Below are 27,561 nucleotides of genomic sequence, written 5' to 3' on the forward strand. Positions count from 1 at the left end.
AAGAAGCCTCGTGTTTAAAGCTCTTACACCTCTTGGCAGGCTGTCTCTCAGACGCTTCAATCCCTTCTTCCACTGCTCTAGTGAGCTCCCCCACATTCTTCCTTAAGCTTCTAACTATTCTTGGCATCAACTAACCTTTTCCTGACTGCAAGTACGTGCTCATACCATTCTTATCACCTTTCATATTTTCTCCCTTTGCACTGATGTTCATTCGTCACATTTAGCTGAATCCCTGGGCCATTATCCTCCTCCACTCCAATAGCCATGGTCCACTCTCTCTTTTTGACCCCCCACCCTACGTTGGCTATGACTTTCTCACCGCATTGATCACATAAAACCTCCCTAGTAGATTATAGACTTTTGGACACAAGTAGTGGCACATTCTTAACATGCCTCTGAATACAATGTGCTCCCCAGTTCACGAAAAGTCCCTGATTTCGTCGTTGTATGGTTCCTGGGACAGGGTGAGAGCCATGTTCCTCTACTTCTGCGGAAATCATAGACTTATCTGCTATTCTAAAAAATATTTTCGACCTAATTACATAAACTTATTGTGTTGGAATTGGAAAGCTCTACAGAGGCTCTTTCAGCCCCATATTCTTGCTTAGTCAGTGTAAGAATGAGGCTTTAAAGGGTGGAGTGACTCAATGAGAACACACAGCTGGTTTTCGGAAGATCAGGTGTGGAAGACTTGGGTCAACTGCTGACACCAGAAGCAGCTGGGTTCCCACAGCAGCCCCCAAAGTACTGAATTCAGTGTCCTCTACATAGAAGCAACCTTCGCCAAGTGGGTCCAGTGAAAAGAATTTAGTAGTGTAGAGATAGAGAAGTACAGATTTTGAAATCAGACAAACTTGGTGTAGATTCGGGCTTGGGTCACTTATTAGCTGCATGGATTTGGGAAAATTACTTAGCATTTCAGTTTTTTTCCTCATCTGTAAAATGTGAGCAATTATCTCCACTTGGTGAAATGGTGTTGGTGACATGGTGTCATGTGTATGAAATGAGTAGACCACCACACATTGAAGCCATTATTTAAAATAATTCTCAGTAAGTTACAAACTTGCATATTTCATTTTTCTAATGCATAGACTTTTATCACAGATCTTTTCTCTAAATGGGTAAATGGTAGTAGATTTCTTTCTTTCCCTTTGCTCTCAGAATGTTGAAATTTTGGGGGGGAGGTGGTCATAGTATGACTAAAGAGTCCCACCCAGTTATTCTCGGAAAAGTTCCCTTTTTTTAAAAAAAAAAAAGTAATACCGAGGACAAAATATTTGAGAAGGTGAATGTGTAGAGCACTTAGTGTAGCTAAACTTGGTGCTAGAGGCCTTTTTTTAAAAACACCATCCGGAGCTCATTGTTTTCCTGAATAAAAAGGTATTACAATCACTTAATAAACAGAGAGCTCTAATGGGCCTTGATGTTAAGTCTTCCAACAGCTCCATAATTGGCCTTGACCTTTGGTTCTTTTCCGTAATGCCACCTTGCCTTTCACACCAATTCTCTGAGCTCAAGCAGGAATAAAGATTGCTGGCCTATAACGGTGAAACAGAAAGGAATGGTGGATAAGGTCATGGGAGAATAAACAAAGATCTGGTATCAATTCTAAAACACTGCTGGGCCCTGATATACTCTGTGTTTTTATGTCACATATGGAAGTAAAAGCAAAGTGTTTTAAAATCAAATAAGAGGATCATGCTAGATAATTTTATTTTTTATTTTTTTAAAGATTTTATTTATTTATTTGAGAGAGAGTGAGAGAGAGAGCACAAGAGGGAGAAGGAGAAGCACACTCCCCGCTGAGCAGGGAGCCTGATGCAGGATATCCCAGGACCCTGAGATCCTGACCTGAGCTGAAGGCAGATGCTTAACTGACTGAGCCACCCAGGGGCCCCAAGACTATATCATTTTAAAAGTCCCTCTACTCAACTTCTAAACTCTAGAATGTCTTAATACTGATAGGTTTCCATGAAAACCTATAAGAGTTCCTTTCCTGGAATCCCTATACAATTGGTTCCAGCGCTCAGTAATACAGAATTTATTCATTTTGCTACAGTAAGCATGAGCCAGAGAAACAGAGAAAACTGTATTTTTCCTTTTTATAAAGCTCTTACTAACCGAACAAGAGTGATCAAAAACATTTAGGAAAGAATATCAAGACTAGATGCCACAAATACGGCACATCTGACCCATGGACCAAGATGCATTTCCAAGTCAAGGATGTCATTTAACCAGGGAAGGGATTCCAGGGGATAGGAAACTGAGGATAGACTCTGCTAACCAGACTCAGGTGAATTACTAAAGGGAAATGTTCTTGGGGTTACTCTCCATGAAGATGAGTAACTGGCCTTTCCATCAATGTCCTTTCATGTTTCTGACAGGGACAGGGCCAGACGGGGGTGGGGGGGAGGGGAGACCTTTACTCTGACCAGCCTCATATAAATTTGTGCTGCCCAATGTAATCACCTAGAATGCTTTAAATAATCCTGCTGCCCCTTCCTATCCCCAGAGATTCTGATCTAACTCATCTGAGGTGTAGCTTGAGCCTCTGGATTTTTTTTTTTAAAGCTCCCCCCTGTAACTCTAATGTGTGGCTAGTCTTGCAAACCACTGGAATATACTTAAGGTCTTCTAACAAACTTTCCTCTTAAAACCACCACCCTATCATTTAGTTTTCTGGCGCTTGGTTTTTGTTTTGGCATTTTTCTCTCCTCCCATCGCACAGGCACACTCCACATGACAGTGCGTCTCTCCCAGCAGTCTGACCAGAATAGTCTCAAAGCGGAATGCATGAGCTGTCCTCCGTGAATAAGGAGAACCCTGGCGAGGAAAGTGATTCCCACCCAAGACCTAGCATGAACAATGGTCACTCCTTGCTGTATTGCTTGACCTCTTTTCTTGGGCCATTTCCCACTTGCTGTTTTCAGATTACGGAGTGTGCTAGGAGACAACACTGTTGTTTTTTCCTATTTTTTCCTATCTCTCGCTGGCATCTGACTGACCTCCAGCTGAAGGCACCAGGTCCCTGGGTGGGCACTCTTTCTGTTTCCAGGGGCTACCTGGGAACCCACCGCACTTTCTGCACAGCCCGGCAGCACTCAGGAGCGCTGAATTACCTCTTAACCTAATGCAGATTTCCGGGGAGCAAAGCCCTTCCCTTGAGCCACGCCCCTCCCCTAGGTTCTCCCCAGCGTTCGGTTTACTTGGAAAGCAGATATTTACAGGTCCAGATGGGAGCTCGTCGCACGCCCCACCCTAGCAAAGAGAAAAAGAGAGTCCAGGCGACCGGCCGGCAAGCCCCACTCCCGGCCCATTATCCCCGGCCCCCATCCAGGGTCTCTAGGGGAGGCGACCGCGAGAGCACCCCTCCCCGGCGCTCGCGCTGCGCGGCACCTGGTACCAGAACGACTCTCCTCCACCCTTTTCCTCGCCCCACCCTTTGTGATTCACAGCCCCAGCCCCGCCCAGGCGCTATTTAACTCGCCCCGCGGAACAGCTAGGCGCTGCTGCTTACCACTGCTGGCTGGAGCGAGCTTCCACTTACTCCGCTCCCGGTCCCCGCGCGCCATGTGCGTCCTCGGCGGGCTCACCCACCCGCCGCTGCTGCTGCTGCCGCCGCTGCTGCTGCTGCTGCTGTGTCCGCCTGCGGCGCAGGGTGAGTGGGGGCTGGGGGAACCCTGAGGCTGGGTGGGAGGGGCGGAATCCGTCTCCGTGACAACCGAGAAGTCCTGGGACCTGGGGAGGTGAGGGATGTGGGCATGGGTAAATTGTTCCCGGAATCCTCCACCCGTACGGCTCAGAGCGCCTACTAGCACGATCCCTTGGGGACAGGGACGGGATCTCCGCTGCTAACCTGCAGTTTGGGGTCTTGCTGTGCTGGACCCCAGCGGGCGTGACTTCGGGAGTGAGGCGGGGTCGGTTGAGGAAGCGCGGGCTGAGTTGGCGGAGCAGGCACACCTGGGGAAGCCAAAGGGCAGGGCTCGAATAGTGAATTCTCAGTCCCCCCACATCTCTTTAGCAGTGGGAGGCCACAGCCGACCTCTGTCGCCTCTTAAACGGAGTCCACTTGTGGGCTGCAGGGGACGCTGCACGTTTGCCGGTCTCTCCAGGTGTGACGTTCCCCGGGGGCGTCTGTCTATATTGTGAGTTTAGTAACAGGATCAATTCTAAACCGCTTTTTTTTTTTTTTTTAATAATGAAAGGAAAGGGTCGATTCCTTATTTTAATACTGAATTAACTGACAAGACAGGCAGCCTAGCAAGTTGTCGGTATGTCGGCTCAGCCCCTGGATGGAAATGTTACCTGTGCCTCAGAAGCCTTTGCCTCTTCCCTTACTCCTCTTGCAAAAGAATGTTGCTCTGAACTGAAAAGTGTTATTTCCTTCAGTTCTGCTTTTCTTTTCTTTTCTTTTCTTTTCTTCTATTCCCCTCCCTAGGTGACTGCAGCTTACCCCCAGAGATACCTAATGCCATACGAATTGTGGGTGACCGCCAGAGTTTTCCTGAAAAAACCACAGTAACATACAAATGTAAAGAAGGCTTTGTAAAGGTTCCTGGCAAGGCAGACTCCGTGGTCTGTCTCAACAATAAATGGTCAGCGGTGGCAGAATTTTGTAACCGTAAGTTCTTCGTTTTTGTATATATACATTACGGGAATGGAATGTATCTGCTTAGCTTACTTTTATCCCTCTTCAGCATGAGCGGTAATTGATAGTTTTCAAGCATTATGAAATCCCAGGGTGTGTATACCCGGCATTTCCCGCTGCAGCTAATTGACATTACTCCCCAGAATAGGTCCTGCTTCTTCATTAACAGGTTTGGGCTTTGTATTGTTGTTCCCTCCTGAACTAATAGAGAAAATAAACAATAGGGACAATTTAGGGAGTACATTATTTATGAATATATTTGGCAGTCACCCCGTGACACATAACATAGTCTTCTGTGTTCTTAAGTTTCATTTTGTAAAGTAGGACTCATCAAGCACAGCTCTGTGGTAGCCTTTTAAAAAGCTCCCTGTGTTGCCCTCAAAATCTATCACTAGATTCATAGTCCTATGGTAACTTTGACAGAGACGAGTAAAGGTAAAGATGAGACTTGGTTCCTAGCTTTGGATCATCTGGAGTCCTAGAATGTATGGGAATTTTAGAAACTGCCTCAAGTATTTTATGAAACCAGGTGTGACACCAGCTTGAACCTTTGCGTTTTGTGTGTGCAGGACAGAAGGCAGTGGTTGAAGTACTTAAGCCTTTGCACATTTATCATGTTTTAGAGTTTATAATGCTTCTGCATAGCTGACTCCGTTGACGTCTCCATGGGTGGACAACCTCATGAGTGGAGTAGGGACCTTTACTCCCATTCTTCAGTCAGGAAGTAGTCTGGGGAGACAGACCCCCAGAAGTTAAGTAACTTCTTGAAATCAGCAGTTCTTACACAGGATAGCCAGGGCCCAAACTTCAGTCTTTGGGTTACAAATCCAATGTCCCGTCCCCTCTACCATGCCTCTACACATTAACATTTGCCCAGATGTTACTATTTATAAATACTTCTTTGTACACTGCTGGCTCCCCTGATTCATGGACTTCTGGGTTGTTGTGAGGATGAAATGAGTTTTGTGTATAAAACATGGAGAAGTATCCAATACATATTAGCTATCATTGTTAGTTATTGTTGTTGTTCAGACATCAGCCCCAGGGGGTCTGAGGAAACACTGTTTTCCTCTCACCCCTGTCCTCCTTTGGGCACGCAAGGGTCAGGGGCAGAACTGTGCCAGGCAACTATAATGGGTTATATTTCCTGAACTGTGGACATGGTGATATCTAGGGGCCAAATTAACTACTTAGGAAATAGAAGTATGTATGTGAGTATACTTGATGCACTGTGTCATAGTGATATTAATATAGTTAAATATCAAATGTGTATGAAGAAGTACAGAAAAAGGGGTGATGCAAGGTCCAGATAATTCTGGATCATTAAACCTAGATTATCAAAGAAGGTGATTTTAGTTACGTTGTTGCTTTTGTTAATACTTTTAGGTAGCTGTGACATTCCAACCAGGCTACGTTTTGCATCTCTTGAAAAGTCTTTCACCAAACAGAATTATTTCCCAGTGGGTTCCATTGTGGAATATGAATGCCGACCTGGCTACCAAAGGGACCATCTTCTCTCAGGAAAACTAACTTGCCTTCCGGGTTTTACATGGTCCAAACCAGATGAATTTTGTAAAAGTGAGTATAATTTTTACAGAGTATTCGTAATCATAGGGTATTTGGGGAAATAATATTTCTTCCTTCATTCATGCTGGAAGTCTTTTTGTCTGTATTATTACTTCGAGTAATGATTCTGAAAAGAACCATTAGAGTAATTTTATAATTTTGTCTTAAATTAGGCCAACTAAATACTTGTGAGATGGGAGTATTCATTTACTCACAGATTTCACATGTAATTAGTTTAAGGTTACCTGAAATGTAATAAGTGTATATTGTAAATCTGGTGTGTTATTTGAAACTTACAAAATGAAGGCAGGATTTTAGAAGTTTAAGGATAAGAAATGTCGGTAGTTCAGATGATGGATTTGCTTAGAAGTGCCTGGTAATTTAATGAAAAAAAAAATCAATTTGAGCTCTCTTCTAGGAAAATCATGTCCTAATCCTGGAGATTTAAGCCATGGTCATGTCAGCATTCCAACTGACATATTATATGCTGCAGTCATCCACTTCTCGTGTAATGAGGGGTAAGTTTTGGCATACGTCTTTATACTCTATGTTTAACAAATGCAGAAACCCGTTAGGACTTAAGGTGGAAGTTTTTAGATTCGTGGTCAGTGTTTACAAGCTAGTCAGCCAGCTCCTGTGCTTAAAGATCTTTCATCATGAGGCCGTCATGGTTAAGTTTCATAAAATGGAGGCAAGAAAGGATAATTTCTTATAACACCAAATTCTCTCTATTGTTAGATTTTCAGTACATATATGATTCATTATAAAATTTAAATGTAAGTAGTAAAGGAAAAATCTTATAATATGTTGGCACTTGCAGAAATTAAATCCCTCAAATGTTCAAATGAAACCAATCCTTACTTTACCTAAACAATGAATTTGCATATTTTTTTTCTGTATGCAACCTGCCTGCTACAAAATATTATGTGTCAAAAACATTTACTCCTAGTGTAAAAATGTCATGCTGACCTGAGGTCTTCTCTGAGTTTTCTGTGTAGGGAAAAGGAACTCACTCTTTGGGTCTCCTTAGTGTCTCTGAGACAGCTGGAAACTTCTTATGTTCATTTTCTCATTAAATATCTGCAAATTGAATTATGTTATTTTACTCTGTATGCGGGTGTTCCTGTTCTTTATAAAATTAAAAATATCAACATCATGTGTCTCCTGTACGAAACAGAGATGCTTGGATCGTGAATAGGATTAATATCAAATCTGAGGAGTACCTTGAGCCCCTAAAATAAAAGTATGTTCCATTATTCTATGAAGCCTCTGTTGATCTTTCGAATTCAGAAATATAAAATATTCAAGCATCTATATCACTTTAAATGTTTCAGAACACTTTCCTGTTTTCTCACGAGGACCCCACCCAAATAAAAAGCTTTTTGTGTGTCTTACACTTTTTTATCCTTTGGATATCACCTTTTCTAATTTAATTTTTTCTTTTCCTTTAAACTGCCATGTGAATTTTGATCAGCTGTTGTTTTGTCTCCCTCTACTGGTGTAGTAAATATTTTTAAGATGACATTTTGGAGAATTTAAGGGAAGCCAAATGTGTGGATGGGACCTAACTTTTTTCCTCCCCCCATTGGCTTAGGTACAGGTTAGTCGGTGTAGCTTCTACTTACTGTGCCGTTGTAGATGACGGTGTTGGATGGAGTGATCCATTGCCCGAATGCCAAGGTAAGACTGAAAAAAAACCTAAACTGTCTAGTTAGTTGGACGTCAAACTCATCATTTCTCTAGGATTCAGTATTGCCTCTTTTAGGATTATGAACTGAGCTAATTGCCTATAAATGGTTTGAAATGGGATTGATTGTTTTCACGATTAGAGAAATAAGTTATACAATAAAGAAGAAATATGATTTCTGCTCTTAGGAATCTTATTTTCTCAGAGGGAGATAGGGTATAGAAATAGTATCATGAATGCATGTATCCAGGGGTGCCTGGGTGGCTCAGTGGGTTAAGTGACTGCCTTTGGTTTGGGTCATGATCCTGGAGTCCCAGGATCAAGTCCTGCGTCAGACTTCCTGCTCAGCAGGAGGTCTGCTTCTCTCTTTGACCCTCTCCCCTCTCATGCTCTCTCTTTCTTTCTCACTCTCTCTCTCAAATAAATAAATAAAATCCATTAAAAAAATAAAAATAAATGAATATTTTTAAAAAATGCATATATCCAGTCAAATTGATATCCACTAGAGACATACGTCTCCTGAAAATTGAGAAGAGCAAACTATGTGCGACATATTTCTTTTCTTCTCTTAAGAAAAAATGCAACGCTTAAAAATGTAGGCTTTATTATTTCTCTCAACTTTGCTAAAATTATCGCTGAGTTCAAGTTTTTCTTGTTATTAGGAGCAGAAAACTAGACTAGGCTTTTGGAATTGACAGGCGAGTCTTGATTGACACACTGTGGTGGGGAAGGTATGGGGTCAGTTGATAGGGAGACATACAAAAGGAAGTCTAGCCAAAAAAGAGCTTGCAGGGGTGAGCTGGTCGCACCCAGGGATGCCCTTGGCACACCATCTTGAGCTCTACTCTCCTATATCTGCTACTTCCCTTTTTCCCATTATTAGTACTTCAAAATTTTCAGCATTACTACCCACCACCCACCCTTACCATTTCCACCGTCTAGTAAGGGATGTTGTAAGTGATACTAAAGTGAGTTTGGACAGCAAACTTACTCGAATATGTGTCCACTCTGGCACTGTGATAAGCCTCTGATGCATGTACCTAGACAGCTTGGCCCAAATGCCCCAAGACATGTACCCTGGGACCTTTCCCCCCATCCGTGTCTCTGAACTTTGGACTACAGGTGTACACATCAGGAGTGTAGACTGTTCTCAACAATTGGGACCATGTGACATAGATACTAAAATGGGAATGATAGAAGATTAGCATGGCCCTTCAAGGATAACATACAAATTTATAGGGTTCCATATTAAAAGAAAAAAAAAAAGAGGGAATTCCAAGGGCCACTTCCTAGAGCATGATTTACAGTGGGGTAGGGGAGCAGCTCTCAGGGAGTGTACCTTCAGCCCTGCAGATACACCATTGGTAGGGAGAAGCATAGTCAGAAGAGGGCCACAGCCTCTTAAAGTGTGGGAGCTGGGGCAGGAGTCCCGCTTGCCTGAGTTCAGAGGTGACACTGAATTCAGTGTCCCCATTCTTGGACTCCACTGATGTTTCATCCACACTCTACCCAAAGTGATCCATCTGAAACATGGATCCTAAAGCTTGTACATGTCTCCTCATCACTTACAAAGTCCAGACTCCTTAGTAAAGTGTACAAGTGTCGCCATGGTATACCCACTTCATGCTCACGTCTTGCCCTCATACTTTAGGCTCTATCCACTCTGCTACTGCCCCTGCCTGGAATGCCCTTTAGCCTCTTCTTTGCTTAGCTTTTTGTTTTCCTTTGTTTCTTTTCCTTTTTCTTTTCTTTTTTTTCTTTCCTTTTTTTTTTTGTATTTTTTTTTTTTTTCTTATTACGGGTTTGCTCTGATAGACCTTCTAGAAGCTTTCCTGGACCTCCCGGCTGGTTAACTGTTCTCTCTTTGCGCACCATGGTGCACACTTCTGTGATAAGCCTCGCTATTTTGCATTAGAATGAAAATCTTTGAATCTTTTTTTGTCACTGTATTTTATCTTATTTTAAAGATTTTATTTATTTATTTGACAGAACACAAGAAAGGGGAGCAGGAGAGGGAGAAGCAGGCTCTCCGCTAAGCAGGGAGCCCAGGGAAGGGCTTGATCCCAGCACCCTGAGCCGAAGGCAGATGCTTAACTGACTGAGCCACCCAGGCGCCCCTGTCGCTATATTTTAAGACCTACGACTGAATATTTTATTTAGTTTTGCAATTGCATTTATAGAACAATGCCTGGTATGTGTCAGGTGCTCAGAAAATCTCTCGACGGCACTTATGGCGAAGTGCAGTCATGCACCTTAGCCCCGTGTGAAGCAGATCAGCCTGCTCTTGTTCCTGGCTTTGATCGGGGCCAGGGGTCTAAAAGTAACTTACAGGTTTGCTAATATTCTCTGGTTACCTAAGGCCACTCGATGCAGCATAGTTGACATACACAAGTGATCCCACTGCTTCCCTTGCTCTAGGCTAGGTGGAACCACTGCATTTTTTATCAGAGCTACCTCCAGGGAGGGGCCGCTTTTTATAACATGACCGGAACAACTCTGCTTGTATCTGTTTTCTAAATGCAGCCGCTCAGTACATTTACTTGAGCTAAAAGGCAGTGTGTCAACGTATGCTTAAGAAAATTTTTATCCTCAGAGTCAAAGTTTAATATTGACACATCAGAACCATCTATTCCTGCTTCCAAAGTATGCCACTCGACTTCCAGGCTCCTTTCTTCTGGCATCCTTTCCCCTGGAATGCAGAGCTGTGCCCTCTTCTCCGCTCTCTTAGCCGAAGGGTGTATCTCAGTATTAAGCTCAAGTTCCATTTCCTCCTAAATGCCCTGCTTTAACCTCTGAACTCCGGCAGTATTTGCTTTCCCCAGCACAATTGTGATACGTAATGTGTAAGGACTTTATTGTAATTCTTGCTTCATGTATATGTTCTAAAACTTCTATACGTTGGTCTCAAAGTTAGCATTTGTGTTTTACACCATTTGTATCCAAAGCTCCAAATACTCTACTCATTACTTAGTAAGTATTTCTAAACTCCCTGGTTGATAATGCTGAACTTAGAAAAAATGGTGGATTTTTCCTTTTTTAAAGTAAGTTTTTTAACATGCTTTAATCTTATTTATTAAAGTAGGTATTCGGCAGTTTTATTAATGTTAAATATGTTGGAATTTTTTTAAAGAAATTTTTTGTCCGGAACCACCAAAAATCAGCAATGGAGTCATTCTAGATCCACGGAACACTTATGTGTATCAACAGGCTGTAAAATATGCATGTATAAAAGGCTTCACCCTGATCGGAGAGAACTCTATTTATTGTACTCTTAAGGGTGACCAAGGAGAATGGAGTGGCCCACCGCCTGAATGCAAAGGTAATGAGTTTGCAGTGTTGTGTTTTTGTTTTCTTTTTACCTGTGGGTCTCTACTTGGACTACAGAGATTCTGTGAACTCCCTGAGAAATGGATGGAGAATGTGGTACATACGCCTATTTGTATCTTTGTGAGGGGCACAGTTTTTCGTCAGATTCCCAGAGGGGTCTATGACTTCCCAAGAAGGAGGAAGCACTGATATGGAGAATATGTGGTAATGTATGAATAAATAAATAAATACCCACGGCACATAGCGTGCACACAAACGTGCACGTGACATGTCCCATGTTTTTAGTGAGTTCGTTTACATTTGCTATTTCTTACCGTATCACCTTTAATAAGTTAATACAAAAGGCATATAAAATGGTTTATTTTATTTGGCTGGGAGGGAATCTTAGACTGAACTGAGGGATCTCGCTATTGGCGGTATTTGTTTAAGCAACGTGACATTTAAGTGCCAGTGTGACTCGAGCGCCTTCTGTAATTATACTTGGAATTATGCTAGCATGAATTTTTAAATATCAGTGCTTGTTAATAACAGTTGTTTGTCATAAATAGTATATGTCAACAGTAAAGTAATGTTCAAACTGTGCAGACTGGTATAAGAGGTAAAGTAGAAATCTCTCTGTCCCTAGTCCTTCTCTCCAAAGTAACCATTGTTCACAAATGTTTCCATTTGGTTCTAGAAAATAAACATACATACACATATTTATTTTTTCAGTCGTAGCAGTTGTATGGATATATCATTTATTCAACCTATTGAGGGAGATTTAGTTTTTGATTACAGGTTTTTTTGAAATTATTATTATAAAAGATACAGCAACAAATACTTGGCATCTGGAATTGCACAGGTGTGCAAGTATATTTCACATAATAAATTCCTTGTAGCATAGGTACTAGAGCAAATGTATGTGCATTAAACTTTTTATTAAAGATTTTATTTATTTCTTTCACAGGCAGAGATCACAAATCAGACAGAGATCACAAGTAGACAGAGAGGCAGGTGGAGAGAGAGGGGGAAGCAGGCTCCCTGCCAAGCAGAGAGCCTGATGCGGGGCTCGATCCCAGGACCCTGGGATCATGACCTGAGCCGAAGGCAGAGGCTTTAACCCACTGAACCACCCAGGCGCCCCTGTGTGTTAAACTTTTGACGATGTCACCAACATTGTTTCCAAAGAACCTGTAGCGGTTTACTCTCCCAGCAATAGTGGATCACTGGGCTGGCTCTCTGCTCCCCTAATGATAATGCTTATTATGATGTGGAGATGCAACAACCGCAAGGGGAAAATTTCATTATATTATTTGACTTAATTTAATTATGGGAGAAGTTTGATATGGGTTCACTTCTTAATCTGGATCTCCCACAGTTTCTCGGGGCTCTCTCTGTCAAATAAATAAATAAAATCTTAAAAAAAAAAAAAAGAACCTCAGTACTACTTTGTTATAAACCCACTTCAGTTGACTAAAGGTCAATTTATATCAAAGCAAAGACAATGCAGTGTTTCAGTTCCTTGGGAAAATCAAAATTAGACTTGGTTTCCTAAAAGTAGTATTCATATTTAGGTGTTTGCAGGAGAGAAAGAGAGGATTCATAGAGGAAGCAATTTGTTTTGTCTTAACTTGACAGCATTATTTAGCTAATATTTTTTAACATTTTTCTTTCTTATAAGGTTCTCAGATTTCTGCAGTCAGACCAACAACTGAGACACCCACCACAGTAAATGCATCAGCTACAAAGGCCCCATTAACTCCTCAGAAACCCAACACAGTACATGTTTCAGCTACAAAGGCCCCATCAACTCCTCAGAAACCTGACGCAATAAATTCTTCAGCTGCAGAAGCCCTACCAACTCCTCAGAATCCCACCACAGTACATGTTTCAGCTACAAAAACCCCCTCAACTCCTCAGAAACCCACCCCAGCAAAAGATTCAGCCACAGCTAAAAAATCCCCCATATCAAATGCTCTATCTACAGAGACCCCACCAGCAGCCCAGAATCTCATCATGGCAAACGCGTCTGCTACACAGGCCATGCCAGCAACTCATAGATCCTCCACAGCAAAAGCTTCATTTACACAGAGTCTTCCAGCAACACGAAAGTCCACTGCTATACATGCCCCAGTGACTAAGGGTCTCCATACAACAAAAAGATTGACCTCTGCTCATATTACAGCAAAACAGAGTTCAGCTACTCCCAGGACAACCAGTGCACCTCATGGAAGAGGGACCCTCTCTTCAGGTTAGTTGGCACTTCTCAGGTTTTCCTGAGCAGGGATCTAAGGAGCCACGGTGGGAAGAGTTTTTCATACTAATGCTCTTGACTATCTTCAGAGGCAGATGGGGAGTGTGCTAGGGCGAAATGTTTTGCAATAATATAGAAAAAGACTGGGGCGCCATGAAAACAATGCTAAATTAAGCTTGGCAAAGACTTTTTTTTTTTTTTATATGAGCTTTAGGGAGTCCTTGAAATCTTCCAGACCCTTCAGAGAACCAAATACGTACCATCCTTATGGCCATTTTCTGAGTCTGGTTTATTGATAGAGACCCATCTCTTGAGCATGCTGAAAGATTTCACCAGATTCTGTAGAGCTGCCAATTTAGTAAAGCATCTAACAGTGTCTTCTAAGTAACTGAAAAGACAGAATTCTTTGAAATAGTCTATATTTAGGGTCTTTAAATGACAATTTTTATCAAAGCGGAGTAAAATACATTGTAGACTTCAAAAATAGGTGTTGAGTGAATGAGTGAAACCCTTCTTACTAGTTACTGCTCCTTTGGGCTACCCCTTGTCTATTAACTTATCTAATGCATAGCCAGAATTTTTATAGACATTCTCTATTAGAGATACCTTTTTTTTTTTTTTTTTTTTTCAGTTCCTTGGAAAATCTCAACAGGACTGTGAGCCAGGAGATAATTTTTTAAAATTGTTTTAACTTTTTTTTTTTTTAAGATTTTATTTATTTATTTGACAGAGAGAGATCACCAGTAGACAGAGAAGCAGGCAGAGAGAGAGAGAAACAGGCTCCCTGCTGAGCAGAGAGCCTGATGCGGGACTTGATCCAAGGACCCTGAGATCAATACCTGAGCCAAAGGCAGCGGCTTAACCCACTGAGCCACCCAGGTGCCCCAAATTGTTTTAACTTTTTGATTGAACTACACACACACACACTGCATAAAACACCCATGTATGGCTCAATAACTTTTCTAAAGCAAGTATTTGTGGAACCGCTACCAATTTTAAGAAATAAAACATTAGCAGCCCCTCACGTTTGTCCCCTCACTTTCCAGATGCTCCAGCGATGATCCTGAACTTAGTCTTACTCAGCCCCTCTTACTTAGCCAGTGCACTGCATGGCCTCGGTGCTCCCGTCATTGCAAACATGCAAACCTCATTCCATATCATTCTCCCTCTTCTGCCTGTCTTAGTCTGCCCACCAGTGCCTTCAAATCATTGTTATGATTGCTTTTCCATATTCTGTCCATATTTCGTAACTGCTTTGATGGAATATGTTTTGCCATCATCACCCAGACAGTTTTTTTTTAAGAGCTTGAAACATTACAGATATCCTTGTTGATACTTCCTTTGTGTATTTCATGATTCCCTTAGGTAAAACGCCAAATACATGCATATACATATACATGCATATACACAAAATCTTTATGCATTCCTGCCCACGTCTGGTCATTCTTCGATGGCATCAAATAATCGTGGGTATTTTTTTAAATAGTTCAACACATTGAGACCATATTTTCATAATGATTTCGTATATTTCACAGTTGTTATCTTGAAGCCTTTTTTGCCCTTACCTGGCTTTTTTAAAGAATTTAAACATTACAGATACTATGTGCTGTGCCACTTCCCTTTCTCACCTAGTTCATTATTTTTAAACTGGTAGGAGGTTACTGACTTCTTCAATTTTCATGACCTCTCTGGGGCCTAAAAGTTTTAGGTTGAATATACCTGATTTTTCAAAGAAGATGGCAACGAGAAAAACGTCTCACCTGGTATAAATTTGTTAGAGCACCAACTTTGTTGAAATAGTTCTTTCTGCCAAAAAAAAAAAATCAAGACAATTTAGCAAATTTAAACAAAACCTGAAAAAAAAGAACTAAACCTGAGTCGGTAATTGTGATGAAAATGCAATGACTATTTGGGTCAGATTTCTGTCTTTTATGCAATTAATTTTATTCTTCAAATATCATAGACCATTTTTTGCTCACATTGAAAAAGAAAGTAGTCACTGCCACTTGCTGGGTCTACACCATAGTTGTATGTACTGTGCCCTTCCCTCTCTGGACACATGTCCTTGTGACAGCCTTGCAATATAGGCCTTTTTAGCTTCATTTTGTAGATGACGAATTAGAAGCTTAGAGATTAATTTGTGTGATTCATATAGTGTGCAGTTAACAGGGAGAACGTTGGGAGTTAAACACACCTATTTGCTGACTCCAGATCCTGTGCTTTCTTCTGACACGTAATGTCACCTGTTCTCAGTGGTACTTTGAGTACATCTGTTCGCTACTTAGGAGAGCAGCGTATTGTTATAAATATATTTATTGGAAAGTAATTTTTGCTGTGCCACTTTCATAGTCCTTGAAAGGTATAAAAGTTAAGGTGCTATAGTAATGTGAGTAATTGAGAAATCTGCTGAGAGAGACTTCAGTTTCTTTTTTTTTTAATTTAATTTAATTTTTTCAGGGTTCCAAAATTCGTTGTTTCTGCATCACACCCAGTGCTCCATGCAGTATGTGCCTTCCTTAATACACACCACCAGGCTCCCCCAATCCCCCACTCCCCTCCCTTCCAAAACCCTCAGTTTGTTTCTCAGAGTCCCCAGTCTCTCATGCTTCATCTTCCCCTCTGATTTCCAAGTCACTTTTCCTTTTCTTCTCCTAATGTCCTCCATGTTATTCCTTATGCTCCATAAGTAAGTGAAACCATATGATAACTGACTCTCTCTGCTTGACTTATTTCACTCAGCATAATCTCCCCCAATCCCGTCCATGTTGCTACAAAAGTTGGGTATTCATCCTTTCTGATGGAGGCATAATACTCCATCGTGTATATGGACCATATCTTCTTTATCCATTCATCCGTTGAAGGGTATCTTGGCTCTTTCCACAGTTTGGCGACTGTGGCCATTGCTGCTATGAACATTGGGATACAGATGGCCCTTCTGTTCACTACATCTGTATCTGTGGGGTAAATAGTTTCTTGGTCATAAGATTAGATCTCAGTTATTTACTATGTAAGCTTTCAAACTTATTTCTTGCCATCAAGTCATATAACTGAATATGGTGTTTGTTGCAGTATTCACTAACTCTTTATCGTGTTTCATGTTTATGGGGTTCACTGTGGAATAGATACAGGCATTATATCTATTTGGGTATATGTTGCTTGATTAAGTTAATGTATAACTGTTTCCATAAATTTATTTATAATTATTTCTTTTAGTTATGAAAATCTGAGTTACTTTTGAACTTTCTAGTACATTCTGCGGATATATATGTTAAATTGCTGTGGCTTTATATATTTTTCTTTATTTTTGTAATTCATTTTTTTTCTTCAGATGCTGCCATCATTGCAATTGGTAAGTTTGGTTCTTCGGCAGTTAAAAAAAAGTGTCATCACTGTGGGATGTACAATCCTTATTCCTGGAGGAGAATATTGTCTTTTTACTGCCTTAGGAATACTATTAAGATGAAATGTTTAAGGTCAGGGAGAAGACGGGTAAATGCATTTTATCGACGTGTTTGGTGGACCCCATTAGGTACTCGGTACGTTCCTAAGTCTTCCCAACCGTGTTCTTGTTCCAAGGTAATTTTAGGGCAACTTCACATCATTTGGCCAGTCAATCAAGTATCCCTGAACGCCTATTGTCTCAATACATTATCATTCTAGGGGCCAAAAACAGCAATAAGGAAGCTATTGTCAATACAGTTTTTAAGCCTCAAGTATTTTACAAGTACTCACAAACTACTCCTTGGTTGTTTCTAGACTTCTGCTCCAGATAAACCAGAATGCTACCTTTGATTATAACCTGTTCCTTTTCCCTTCCCTGTCAGGGATTTAAAGCAAAGATAGCTTTAAAATTATTCTGTTGCTATAGACTTAAGGACATATCCGTGTTGCAATTTCTTCTTTGTTCCAGTCCTTTTTTGTTGTTCATAAATACATTATTTGATGTTATACATTTTACCAAGAAGATTAATAACTCCTAAAGAAGATGGCAAAAGAAATGTTTAAGAAGCAATACAGCTAAGTTGGCACATTAAAAAGGAATGCCCAGTAGAAAATATGCACATTAAAAAATGAATATTTTAAAGTTATGTCCTTATAAGCTGAGGTCTCCTATCTATGCATGTATGAGTGAAACAAGGGACTGAAGCTGAAAAGGTGTTTTTTAACTATTACTATTATTTATAGTTCTTTTATAGTTCTTTTATATTTTGAATGAACCTCTCCTTAGCTAAAATAGTTATCTTGAAAGATTTGAACAGTTGGAATTCACTTTGTTTGTTTGATATTTTCAATAGAAATAAATGTATTCTAAATGAAAACTTCATGATTTCATCATTTAATGTTAACAGAGATGAGTTTAGAGGATGGGCTTTTTCTCCCCTGCTCAGTGGCATCCAATGAATGTTCGAGGAGCTTATTTTCTCTGGAATTCTTGGACTATGTACTATGTGATTCCCCAGAAACTTTTCCTTAGGGTTAGTTGTTATTCCAACTTGTGCTCAGAAATAAAGAGGAGCTCTTTCCCTCTTAAATCAGACATATGGCAGTATTTTTCTTTGGGATCTTACACTTGTACAGTATAAACCTACAAATTATCTTTATTTCTTCAATTCTGTACATTGGGTCACTTTTCTCATTTTGTTTTTATTTTATCAATTTTTTTTAAATTTGGTTGTGGTTGATATACAATGTAACATTAGTTTCAGGTGTACAACACAGTGACTGGATAAGCAATGTGCCCACGCCAAGAGTAGCTGCCATGTGTCACTATACAAGGCTATTATGTCATTGACTAAGTTCCTTACACTGTGCCTTTTATTCCTGCCACTTTTCTTATTTTAAAGATAAGCAAACTCTACTGACGAGGAAATTGCTTTTCTGGATTACACTGCAAATGTTAGCGAGTGATATAGATGATACTAGAACTTTGGAAGTATTTGAATATTTTCCCATTTAAATCTTTTTTTTTTAAATTTTATTTATTTATTTTTATTTGTTTATTTACAGCATAACAGTGTTCATTGTTTTGGCATCACACCCAGTGCTCCATGCAGTACGTGCCCTCCCTATTACCCACCACCTGGTTCCTCCATTTAATTCTGCTAAGAAAGAGAGACCGACTAATCTCAGAACTTCCTTATTTGCCATGTAAATGAAGACTTTATTTTGAGGTCTAAAGCTATTCTTCTGCTGGCTCCATATCCATGCTGCTCAAAAATCTTTTTTTCATTATTGCCCTCTCCCCCTCAGGGAAATTTTTAGACTTTTATTTTTAGACTTCCACCCCGTGAAATTTTACTACCACAGATATACTATAAATCTATATTCTGTATATCTATACTTTATACCTAAAAAAGTAAGATTTTTTTTCACCCTTTTAGGATAATAACTCCCCCACTGAGAATACATGCTCTATGTAGTTGTATTTTGTTTTTGCTTTTGTTTCTGTTTTTTGTTTTTTTATGCCAACATTGTCAAGAGGACAGGCTTGTGTTCTGGAGTGAGTCAGATCTTTGGTTTGAATCCTGTTGATTCTTTTTTTCTTTCTTAACTTAGCAATTATTCAACCGAAGTGATTGAACTTAATCTTTCTGAGTCCCAGTTTTCTCATTTATGATCTCTATTTAAAGTCTTTGAAGCTTAATGAGATAATAGATACGAAAACTCCAGCACAGTGCTAACCATTGAATAAATACTACCTTAAATTGAATAAATATTACCTTAAAGGTAAGCAGTCGTGCAATGCTGTCACTGGTATTTTCCTAAAATGGGTTTCTGACAGTTTTATCCTTCCCTCTGGCCACACCAAAGAGTAAGAATTGTTCTTCATTAAGGTAAGAGTTGCATTTTTGCTGTGTGGCACGTACTCTACTGAAATTTTTTTATTTTACTTCTCAAAACATCTTATAGTTTATTGTGTGTGGGTGAGTATATATATGTATATATATGTGTGTGTGTGGGTATATACATATATATACATATATACATATGTATACCCACACACACACATATATATAATATCTATATCTGTGTCCCATTTTTAGTTTTTTCAATTTTTAAATTTTTTTTAAAGATTTTATTTATTTGTCAGAGAAAGCACACACAAGCTAGGCGAGCAGCCAGCAGAGGGAGAAGGCTCCCCACTGAGCAGAGAGCCTGACAGGACTCCATCCGAGGACCCTGGGATTATGACCTGAGCAAAAGGCTGACGCTTAACTGACGGAGCCACCCAGGCACCCCTCCATATCCCATTTTTTTATCTGAAAGAATGATTTTTGTAAGATTTGTACTTGCCCAAGGTCACACATCTGTTAGGTGCTTCAACAGAGGTAGATGACTCGTTTCTCCAGCACCAGGTACTTGAAAGGAGAGAAAGATTCTTGTCCTATGCGGAAATCTGCACAACTTAAATTTGACAATTGATGTAGTCCTGATTTTTTACTACCCCCCCCAACCATTGCTGAAATCCTATATCATGATATTCATAAATCTCTTATGGGGATTAATATGTCAGTTGAAAGAATATTTAAGAAAAAATTAGGGACTACTCAGTGACATATCTCAAATGTTCTTTCTGTATCCTTCAAATATCACATGCTGATTAACTTTGGCTTAATACATCCATCCTCCTGGTCTGGCATATGGTGCAGACCAGCCCAAGTGGAGGCATACTTTCAAGAATCTTGAGTCATCAGTCGTAATTTGAAATGCATCAGATGCTATGATACCAGGTCATCACCGTGCCTTACTACCTGTCTCTCCGTAGGATGAACTTAAATCCCACTGTAAAGTGACTTCAATTATCTACAAGTTATTCAAAGTTAAGAAATCAGACAACATAATCGTCTCATTTTTCATTGATCTGCTTAGGCTGGCGAGAGAAGCATTTGAACTTTCCTCAATTAAAAATACAGAGGCAAAGAAAATCCGATGATAATAACAAAACCCTTCAAGGGTCCTATGGATGTGGCCAAGGAAGTGGTGTTGAGTTCTGGATTGTAAACCTGAATGTGTAAGGGTTACTGAAGCACATTCTCTTTCCTGCTATACAAGTCTCTTCCGGTGTGACTTCACCAGTGCGTAGACCTCAGTTCCTTTATTCTGTTATGTTAAATAGTATTATAAGCAAGAACAACCTATTAACTGTTTTTAGTTTGTGTATGAACAACCTTTCTACTTTATTAGGTATGTAAGTTAGACCTTTTGAAGTGACTGGACAAACCCACATTTCTTCAAAAATAGAATCCTTAAATTAATACCAGATCGTATATGTGGAATTCTGACTCAGTTTCTTCAGGAATGGAGATGATACTGAATATATTAATGTAATACCCATCTAATATAAATCGTATTTGAATAACCTCAGGTATTTTTCTTGAGCATACTATGAATTAAAATTCTGACCAGAACCTGGGATTAGAAATGAGTTTTTGTCTGTTGATAAACTATTCAATGTATCCTTTTTTGATCTCAGCTTTTTCATCTGCAAAAAGAAGATCATTTGACACAATTTAATAAATATTTTCTAAACACTTCCTACTATTTGCCAGGTACTGTGCTAGATATTGGAGTAATGAGATACAAGGTGACAACCTGCTTTACAGTGCCTTAAATACTGTAAATATAATGAGAAATATTGCTAAAATAATCCTTTTATTTAGAGAAACCCATTTTCTAAAATTACATAATCTTCCTACCTAAAAGCTCTTCAGTTAACAATTAAGAACATTGGTAACATAGTCATAATTTCATTGTGTCATTTATTCTGAGTTGAAAGTCTTAAATTGACACTAATATACACTTGGGTTCGTTTTCCATAGGTACCAAGAGAATTTTGAGATCATAACTATTGCCTCTATACTTTAAAGTCTTCCTTATTTATAATTTGGGAAGTAATACTCCTATTAGTTTACTGAGGAACCATTTATGTAGAATCCAGTTTTTCATATTTCTGTATTTTGATCTAGTTTCCTGTGAAAACATCAGTCTCTGCACACATTCTTCTAGAGTTACATGTATGTGCTGGTCTGTGTTCTAAGAATACGATTTTGTTCTACCATCTGTATACTCTGGATCACTTTAAAATTTTCTTTTCTTTTCTTTTTTTTTTTAAGATTTTATTTATTTATTTATTTGTCAGAGAGAGAGAGAGAGCACAGGCAGGGAGAGTGGCAGCAGAGGCAGAGGGAGAAGCAGGCTCCCTGCTGAGCAAGGAGCCCGATGCGGGACTCGATCCCAGGAGGCTGGGATCATGCCCTGAGCCGAAGGCAGCCACTTAACCAACTGAGCCACCCAGGCATCCCACTTTAAAATTTTCTACCTTCGTTTATCATTCAACTTGAAAATGGGATGGTTTTACAACCATTGAAAATGGCGGAGTTAATGGAAGTGCTAAAGGGAAAAGAAACTCCCAGTTTCTGAGGAGCCATTACTTATGAATGAAGTCTTTCATAGTAACGATATGGTGCTAGGGGATCCGTTAAAGAAATTGACTGATTGGGTAAAATGCTGTAAAAACTTATCTGTGGTAGGGGCGCCTGGGTGGCTCAGTGGATTAAGCCCCTGCCTTCGGCTCAGGTCATGATCTCAGGGTCCTGGGATTGAGCCCCGCATCGGGCTCTCTGCTCAGCAGGGAGCCTGCTTCCTCCTCTCTCTCTGCCTGCCTCTCTGCCTACTTGTGATCTCTCTGTCAAATAAATAAATAAAATCTTTAAAAAAAAAAACAAACTTATCTGTGGTAGAAATGGGTGTTTTGTTGAATCATGTATCCATACGACAGTGCAGTTGTGTGACTTGAGTGTTTTGCTGATTTGGAACCAATTTGTGATTCGGTCACATTAGTTTCAGTTGCTTTCCTAGTGTCCTCTCCAATTTCCTTTGCGATCCAGATCGAAAAGAATAGAGCTCAAGGACACTGCAGGGTGGAGTAGGGAGGAAAAGGGAGACCAAGAATGGTGTGGAGAAAGGGCACACAGGTGGTTTGGAGAAGAAAGATTGTGTGTAAAAATCAAACTATAAAAATTACTGTTGATCAACTTATTTGACCAATTATTTTTCTGTCATGAAACTCAAAATAGTGCGTTTAATCTCAAAAGGAGGTATTAGCTTTCCTAAATGAAGTTGTATCTACAACAGGCTAAACACTGAATAGCATATTCTGTAAGCAACATAAATATGTTTTAGCCTCTATGCACAGGTGACATTACCTTTCCTGTGATGGGGAAATGCCTACAGCTCTTACCTTTACTAGGTACAAAGTAAATGGCCTTCCCATTAACAACATAGATAGCCCTTAGCTCTCTGAGACTCAGTTTACTCATCTACACAATGTGAGGGAACTCCAAGACACCGTCTAGTGCTAAAATTACGTAACACAGTCATCATGTTTGACTGACCCATGATCAAAGCATTTACAATTGAGCATGGTGGGGTTGAAACACTTTGGAACCCTCTCCAGTAGGTTAAACACATCCTATTTGAGCATGGTGATACTTTAAATATTTTATTTCCTTTTTCTTGGAATGAAAGCAGGATAAGTAGATGCAACTTTTGCTGTCAAACTCGTGACAAAAGAAAGCCACACACAAAATGTAACATGTGTCTCCTGTTTTTCTCTAACTTGGCTCATAACCGGTGTGTTTGTCATTGTGAGACTGCGTTATGTATGTACTTGCTTGTGTTTCTATTAACTGTGTTACATTTTTTCCTCCTCAAGGACTTGTTGCTGGTACTGTAATTGGTACCCTAATTCTAGTCAAAACTTTCTGGCACTATGGAAAATCAGGGTGAGCAGAAATTCTGATGATTTTTTTTAAAAAACTGTTCTTAGCTTCTTTTCCAGTAAAACTTGACACTGTATCAGAAGGTAACCGCTTCACTTAATTGTATTTTTTTTTTAACATGCTCTCTCTTTATTCCTTTTCTCGGTCATTACAGCCTTGGGTGAACAGACGTGTCTTTTTCTCTCTCTTTAATTTTTCAGTAGACTCAAGGACATTAACATTTCAAAGGAAAGTGATTTGAAAGCCCCACTCTCACTTCGCAATCTATTAGTCAACTCACCTTTTCTCCCTACTCAGTATAATTGCTGATGGTATCTGTGTGTTACACAGAAGCAAAAACCGAGGGAAAAATCAGTCTCTATCAGATTCGGGAGGTTGCATGTGATCAGGCCTTTTTCTGAGTTATATTTATGAAAACATGCCTAAACAGCTAAAAACAGCTCCTTGGTTCAGAGGGTGGGTGCAGGAGCCTGACCGCTTGATTTGAATCCTCCCAGGGGTTGAAGTTTACTCACCATGTGACAATGGGTAACTGTGGTTCTTTTCTTATTTGTAAATTGGGGGGCTGTATTAACACCTGCCTCACAGGATTATAGTAAGATCAAATTAGTTGCCTCCTGTGAAGAAGGTAGAACACCTCAGATGGTTGAACAGCAGCATATAGAAAAGAAATCAGTGTTACTTCAAACATCTGATCTGCATCGAATGTGCATGTGTTAAGTATAATGTCATAGTGGGCTCTGACCTACGCTGTAGACAGAGGATTATTAAATTGACCCTCCTCTGTTTTATAGATTTTACTGTTCAGAAAATTTACCATGGAGTTTATATAAACTGGAATTATTTCTAAACTGTCCTAATGCCTATTTTTTCCCCACTAATTAAAAGCAATTCTAATGCTATCACTAAATGGCCTGTTTTAATTTTGGGGGTGATATAACTCTGTAACTCTTATTTCTCCTTAAATTAACAATATTATTGAAGCCTATTATAAGCTAAAATGTGTAAATGTTCGTTAAATCACTAAATGGTTCAGTCTTTTACTAAAATAATGTGAGCACTGGGTCCTGGGCTTTGTGGGCTTTTAAGTCGATACTTGTTTACTGCCATTCAAGTGTTCTAGAAGCTTAATAGCAGATGTAGTAAACTAGAACTTCAGATTTTTCAGGGACTTTTTAAGAATGTGGTATAGAGTCCACCAAAAATGAACAGAATTTGAAGTCCTAGAGTGGGTTAAGTTGGTACAGATGCTTGAGCAAAACTACTGTGGAAAAAAACAAGGATTTCCTTACCTCTTTTAGAAATGGAGGGTTCCCATAAGTTTAATTAAAAGGGATGTGATTGAAAGGAAATGCTGATACTACTTTTCAGCTGAAATGGAAATTAAATAATTCAAATAGTGTTTTCCTTCTCTACTGTTCAGCTCTTACAACACTCATGAAAAACAGCAAACCATGCAAAGTTATGTTTCATAATTTAAGTGTGACTGGTGATGCCTCAGAAGTTAAGACCTGGTAAATCATAAAAGGTATATGGTTTTATGAAGTCATACTTCTATGTCTTGCAAAATGTCCATCAGTACAACCAGGGCAGGTTTTATCCATGACTGTTCAAGGATAATAGGGGCTCAGACCTCTATTATCTTGTCAGACTGGTTTTTCTTCGTTGAGCGACTAACATTTTAGATCTGTCATTAGCATGATGTCATCCATTCTCCACTCACCATCTCATCTTGTATTTTGCACTCCGTTTACTGAAATGATTGGATGCTAACGATGCCAGAAATATTTGGGGGGAAAAACCGAGAGGTGGATACTTTAGGGCTTACAAATAGGAATGCCTTCTTTATGAGTGTTTGCATCATGAGATGATTGACTGGTACAGTTTCTCCTTTTTGCTTGGTGGGTTTTAAGAGTTTCCAGTGTGTAGGAATTAAGATTTGTTTTATGGTTATCTTTTGTAAGTCATGCTTATAGATCTTTTATCTCCTTTATGTTATACAAAATTATGACACAACAATAACTTAATGTCAATGAATCGATAAACATTCTAGGTGTCTTCCTCAAGATGTCTTTTGGTGAAACTTTTCTCTAATGCATGTGTCAGGGGTTTTCATTGACTCTTAATCTGGAAGTACCTTAAGCGATTCTAACTTGGCTACTTAATTTCAAGAAACTAAAAAACTCATGTGACCTATTTTAGTTGGTGTTGCTACAGCTAAACTGGCTGAGGTTGGATAACTTACTAATTTTGCATGTGTTTTGCATGCCCTATTATGGATTAATTCTCATTGCCTATCACATTGTAACCAAAAGATTAATGTGTATCATCAGTCAATAAAATTATTTTGATGTTAACTCTCTTTTTTTAACTTTCAGGACACACATGTATAATACTGACAGTCTTGTTTATGATGCTAATAACCATTGGCTAGCTGATTTAGCCGAAGAAGAATTAAGAAGAAAATGCACACCAGTATGCAGAATACTTCTAATTTCTTAGACCTTTCTGGAGGAGCGGACAAAATAAATGTAATAGTGCTCTTCGTTTCATATGTTATCATTGTCTTAAGGTGCATAGGAAAACCAACGAAGCAAGGAGAAGCGAGTCTGTCTTGGGACACTCCCAAACCTCTTGAAAACAGAAGAACTTGCAAGATTTAGAGTGTTACTTTCCTCAAAGTTTAGGAAACTGTAGAGGTTTGTTTGTACTTAGAACGTGAGCATGAAGAAAAGGAAATGCATCATTTTTTTTTCACTAGATATGTAGTGTTATTTTTGTTTACAAAGAAAATTAAAAACTAAAAACTAAAAGTAATTGGATATTGGAAAGAAACAAAAAACCTAGCCTCTTCTGAGCAGACCTGCTGAAGAGAGATGAACTGTATTATAAAATAACTCTTGACTGTAAGGCATTTTCTTCTTTTCTCATTCCATTAAAATGAATCTGAATGGGTTAGCAAATATTTTAAAGGAAAAACATGCTTATGACGTGAGAGTGTTGATTTTCTTGGGTTCATTGGTGGCAAAGGAGCAATACAGAATGAAGGAATAACTCTTTGTCCCACAAGTACAGGTATCCAGTCAGGACTTAGCCTCTCACTTGTAAGTAAGACGGATTGGCTATAATTTTAAGGACAATTTTTTTTTTCTCTTGGAGAAGAACCACTACGAAAGGGTGAAAGGTATCTCTACTAACTTAATATCTCTAAAAGTATCCAGTGATATTAACATAAGAAAGGAGTCTATATTTCTGAAGTGAGATGTTCATAGCCAAATTGTAAATCTTATTCTTTTGTAATACTGAGAATAATTTATTTATATTTATTTATGTCAGTGAATGCATTGGTTTTACATGGATAGCAAGTTCATTGGTTTTACATGGATAGCAAGTTCAAGAAGATATGTAAAGAAAAATTTATTTTCCCTAAATAGAAATAAATAATTGACCACATTTTTTGTCTCATGTAGTATTTGAAATTTATTTTCTTGGATATAAATAATTTATTTCTAAATTATAGATTTCTCTCCTGCCTCCCGTAAGTATTTTAGAATGCTGTCCTTTGCTTCTCCTGGGGTGAAACATTTTCATTTACTTTGAAATTATACCATATTGTACTTTGTCAAGCACGTCATAGTCTCATAGTAGAGTTGTGTCCCTTATTACTGATTTAACTAAGGGCAATCATATTAATTTCTAGATTATTATACATTCTTATCATCTTACCAGTTATATTTAAGTGTTGGAATAGACTAAAATATACACATAACTAAATTTAACAATAATTATTTTCTCATATTGCTTCATCTGTTTTGCTGTTGGAGTATTTTAAATTCCATATACATCATGGTATTTTGCTACAAATAATTCAATATGTATTTCTAATAATAAGGATGTATTTTCAACCTAGCTACAATTGTCACAACTAATCAGATTAACAAGAATTTCCTAATAGTTTCTAATATTCGGAAATTCTTTTAACTCTCCTGAAAGTTCTGTGTATAACCACATATACAGCAACTAATTCATTTGTTAAATGAGAAAGCCTCCTCTGCCTACGCTGTGACAGTCTGGTGCTTCCTAGGGTGGTAGCAAGGACAACACCAATTCAGTCATTCAGAAAAATACCTGAGAGCCTAGGTGTGAGCTGGTCAAGGTCACTAACCATACAGTGGCTGCCTTCAGTTTGCTTATATTCTATCACAGGGAAACCAAAACTAACACTTACTGAGAGAAAGAGTGTAGAATTACAAGTGTTATAGTAATCACCTGTACAAAATACACAGCGTGCCTGAGCTATCTTTGCTACATGGGTGAG

At 39.1% G+C, this 27,561-nt stretch overlaps 1 protein-coding gene across 10 annotated transcripts; it reads left to right on the forward strand.

Moving 5' to 3' along the window:
* The first annotated feature begins 3,528 nt into the window (after positions 1-3,528).
* CD55 (CD55 molecule (Cromer blood group)) lies at positions 3,529-26,696 on the forward strand. 10 transcript variants are annotated; one of them, XR_006815538.1, is made up of 11 exons: positions 3,529-3,658; positions 4,439-4,621; positions 6,035-6,226; positions 6,633-6,732; positions 7,809-7,894; positions 11,032-11,220; positions 12,889-13,458; positions 16,790-16,810; positions 23,177-23,246; positions 24,667-24,771; positions 25,622-25,701. XR_006815538.1 is itself a non-coding variant. In XM_045982579.1 (10 exons), exons 1-10 carry the CDS (start codon positions 3,571-3,573, stop codon positions 25,743-25,745), a joined length of 1,623 nt encoding a protein of 540 aa, XP_045838535.1. In that variant the 5' UTR covers positions 3,529-3,570; the 3' UTR covers positions 25,746-26,696. The 10 variants fall into 10 exon arrangements, 9 of the variants coding, with proteins under 9 accessions (XP_045838535.1, XP_045838542.1, XP_045838543.1 ...); XM_045982579.1 differs by lacking the exon at positions 24,667-24,771 and having other exon boundaries at positions 25,622-26,696; XM_045982586.1 differs by lacking the exon at positions 24,667-24,771 and having other exon boundaries at positions 13,195-13,458; positions 25,622-26,696.
* Positions 26,697-27,561: the final 865 nt, after the last annotated feature.

This window comes from Meles meles, chromosome 17 (assembly GCF_922984935.1).
Source record: "Meles meles chromosome 17, mMelMel3.1 paternal haplotype, whole genome shotgun sequence".
Classification (NCBI taxonomy): domain Eukaryota; kingdom Metazoa; phylum Chordata; class Mammalia; order Carnivora; family Mustelidae; genus Meles; species Meles meles.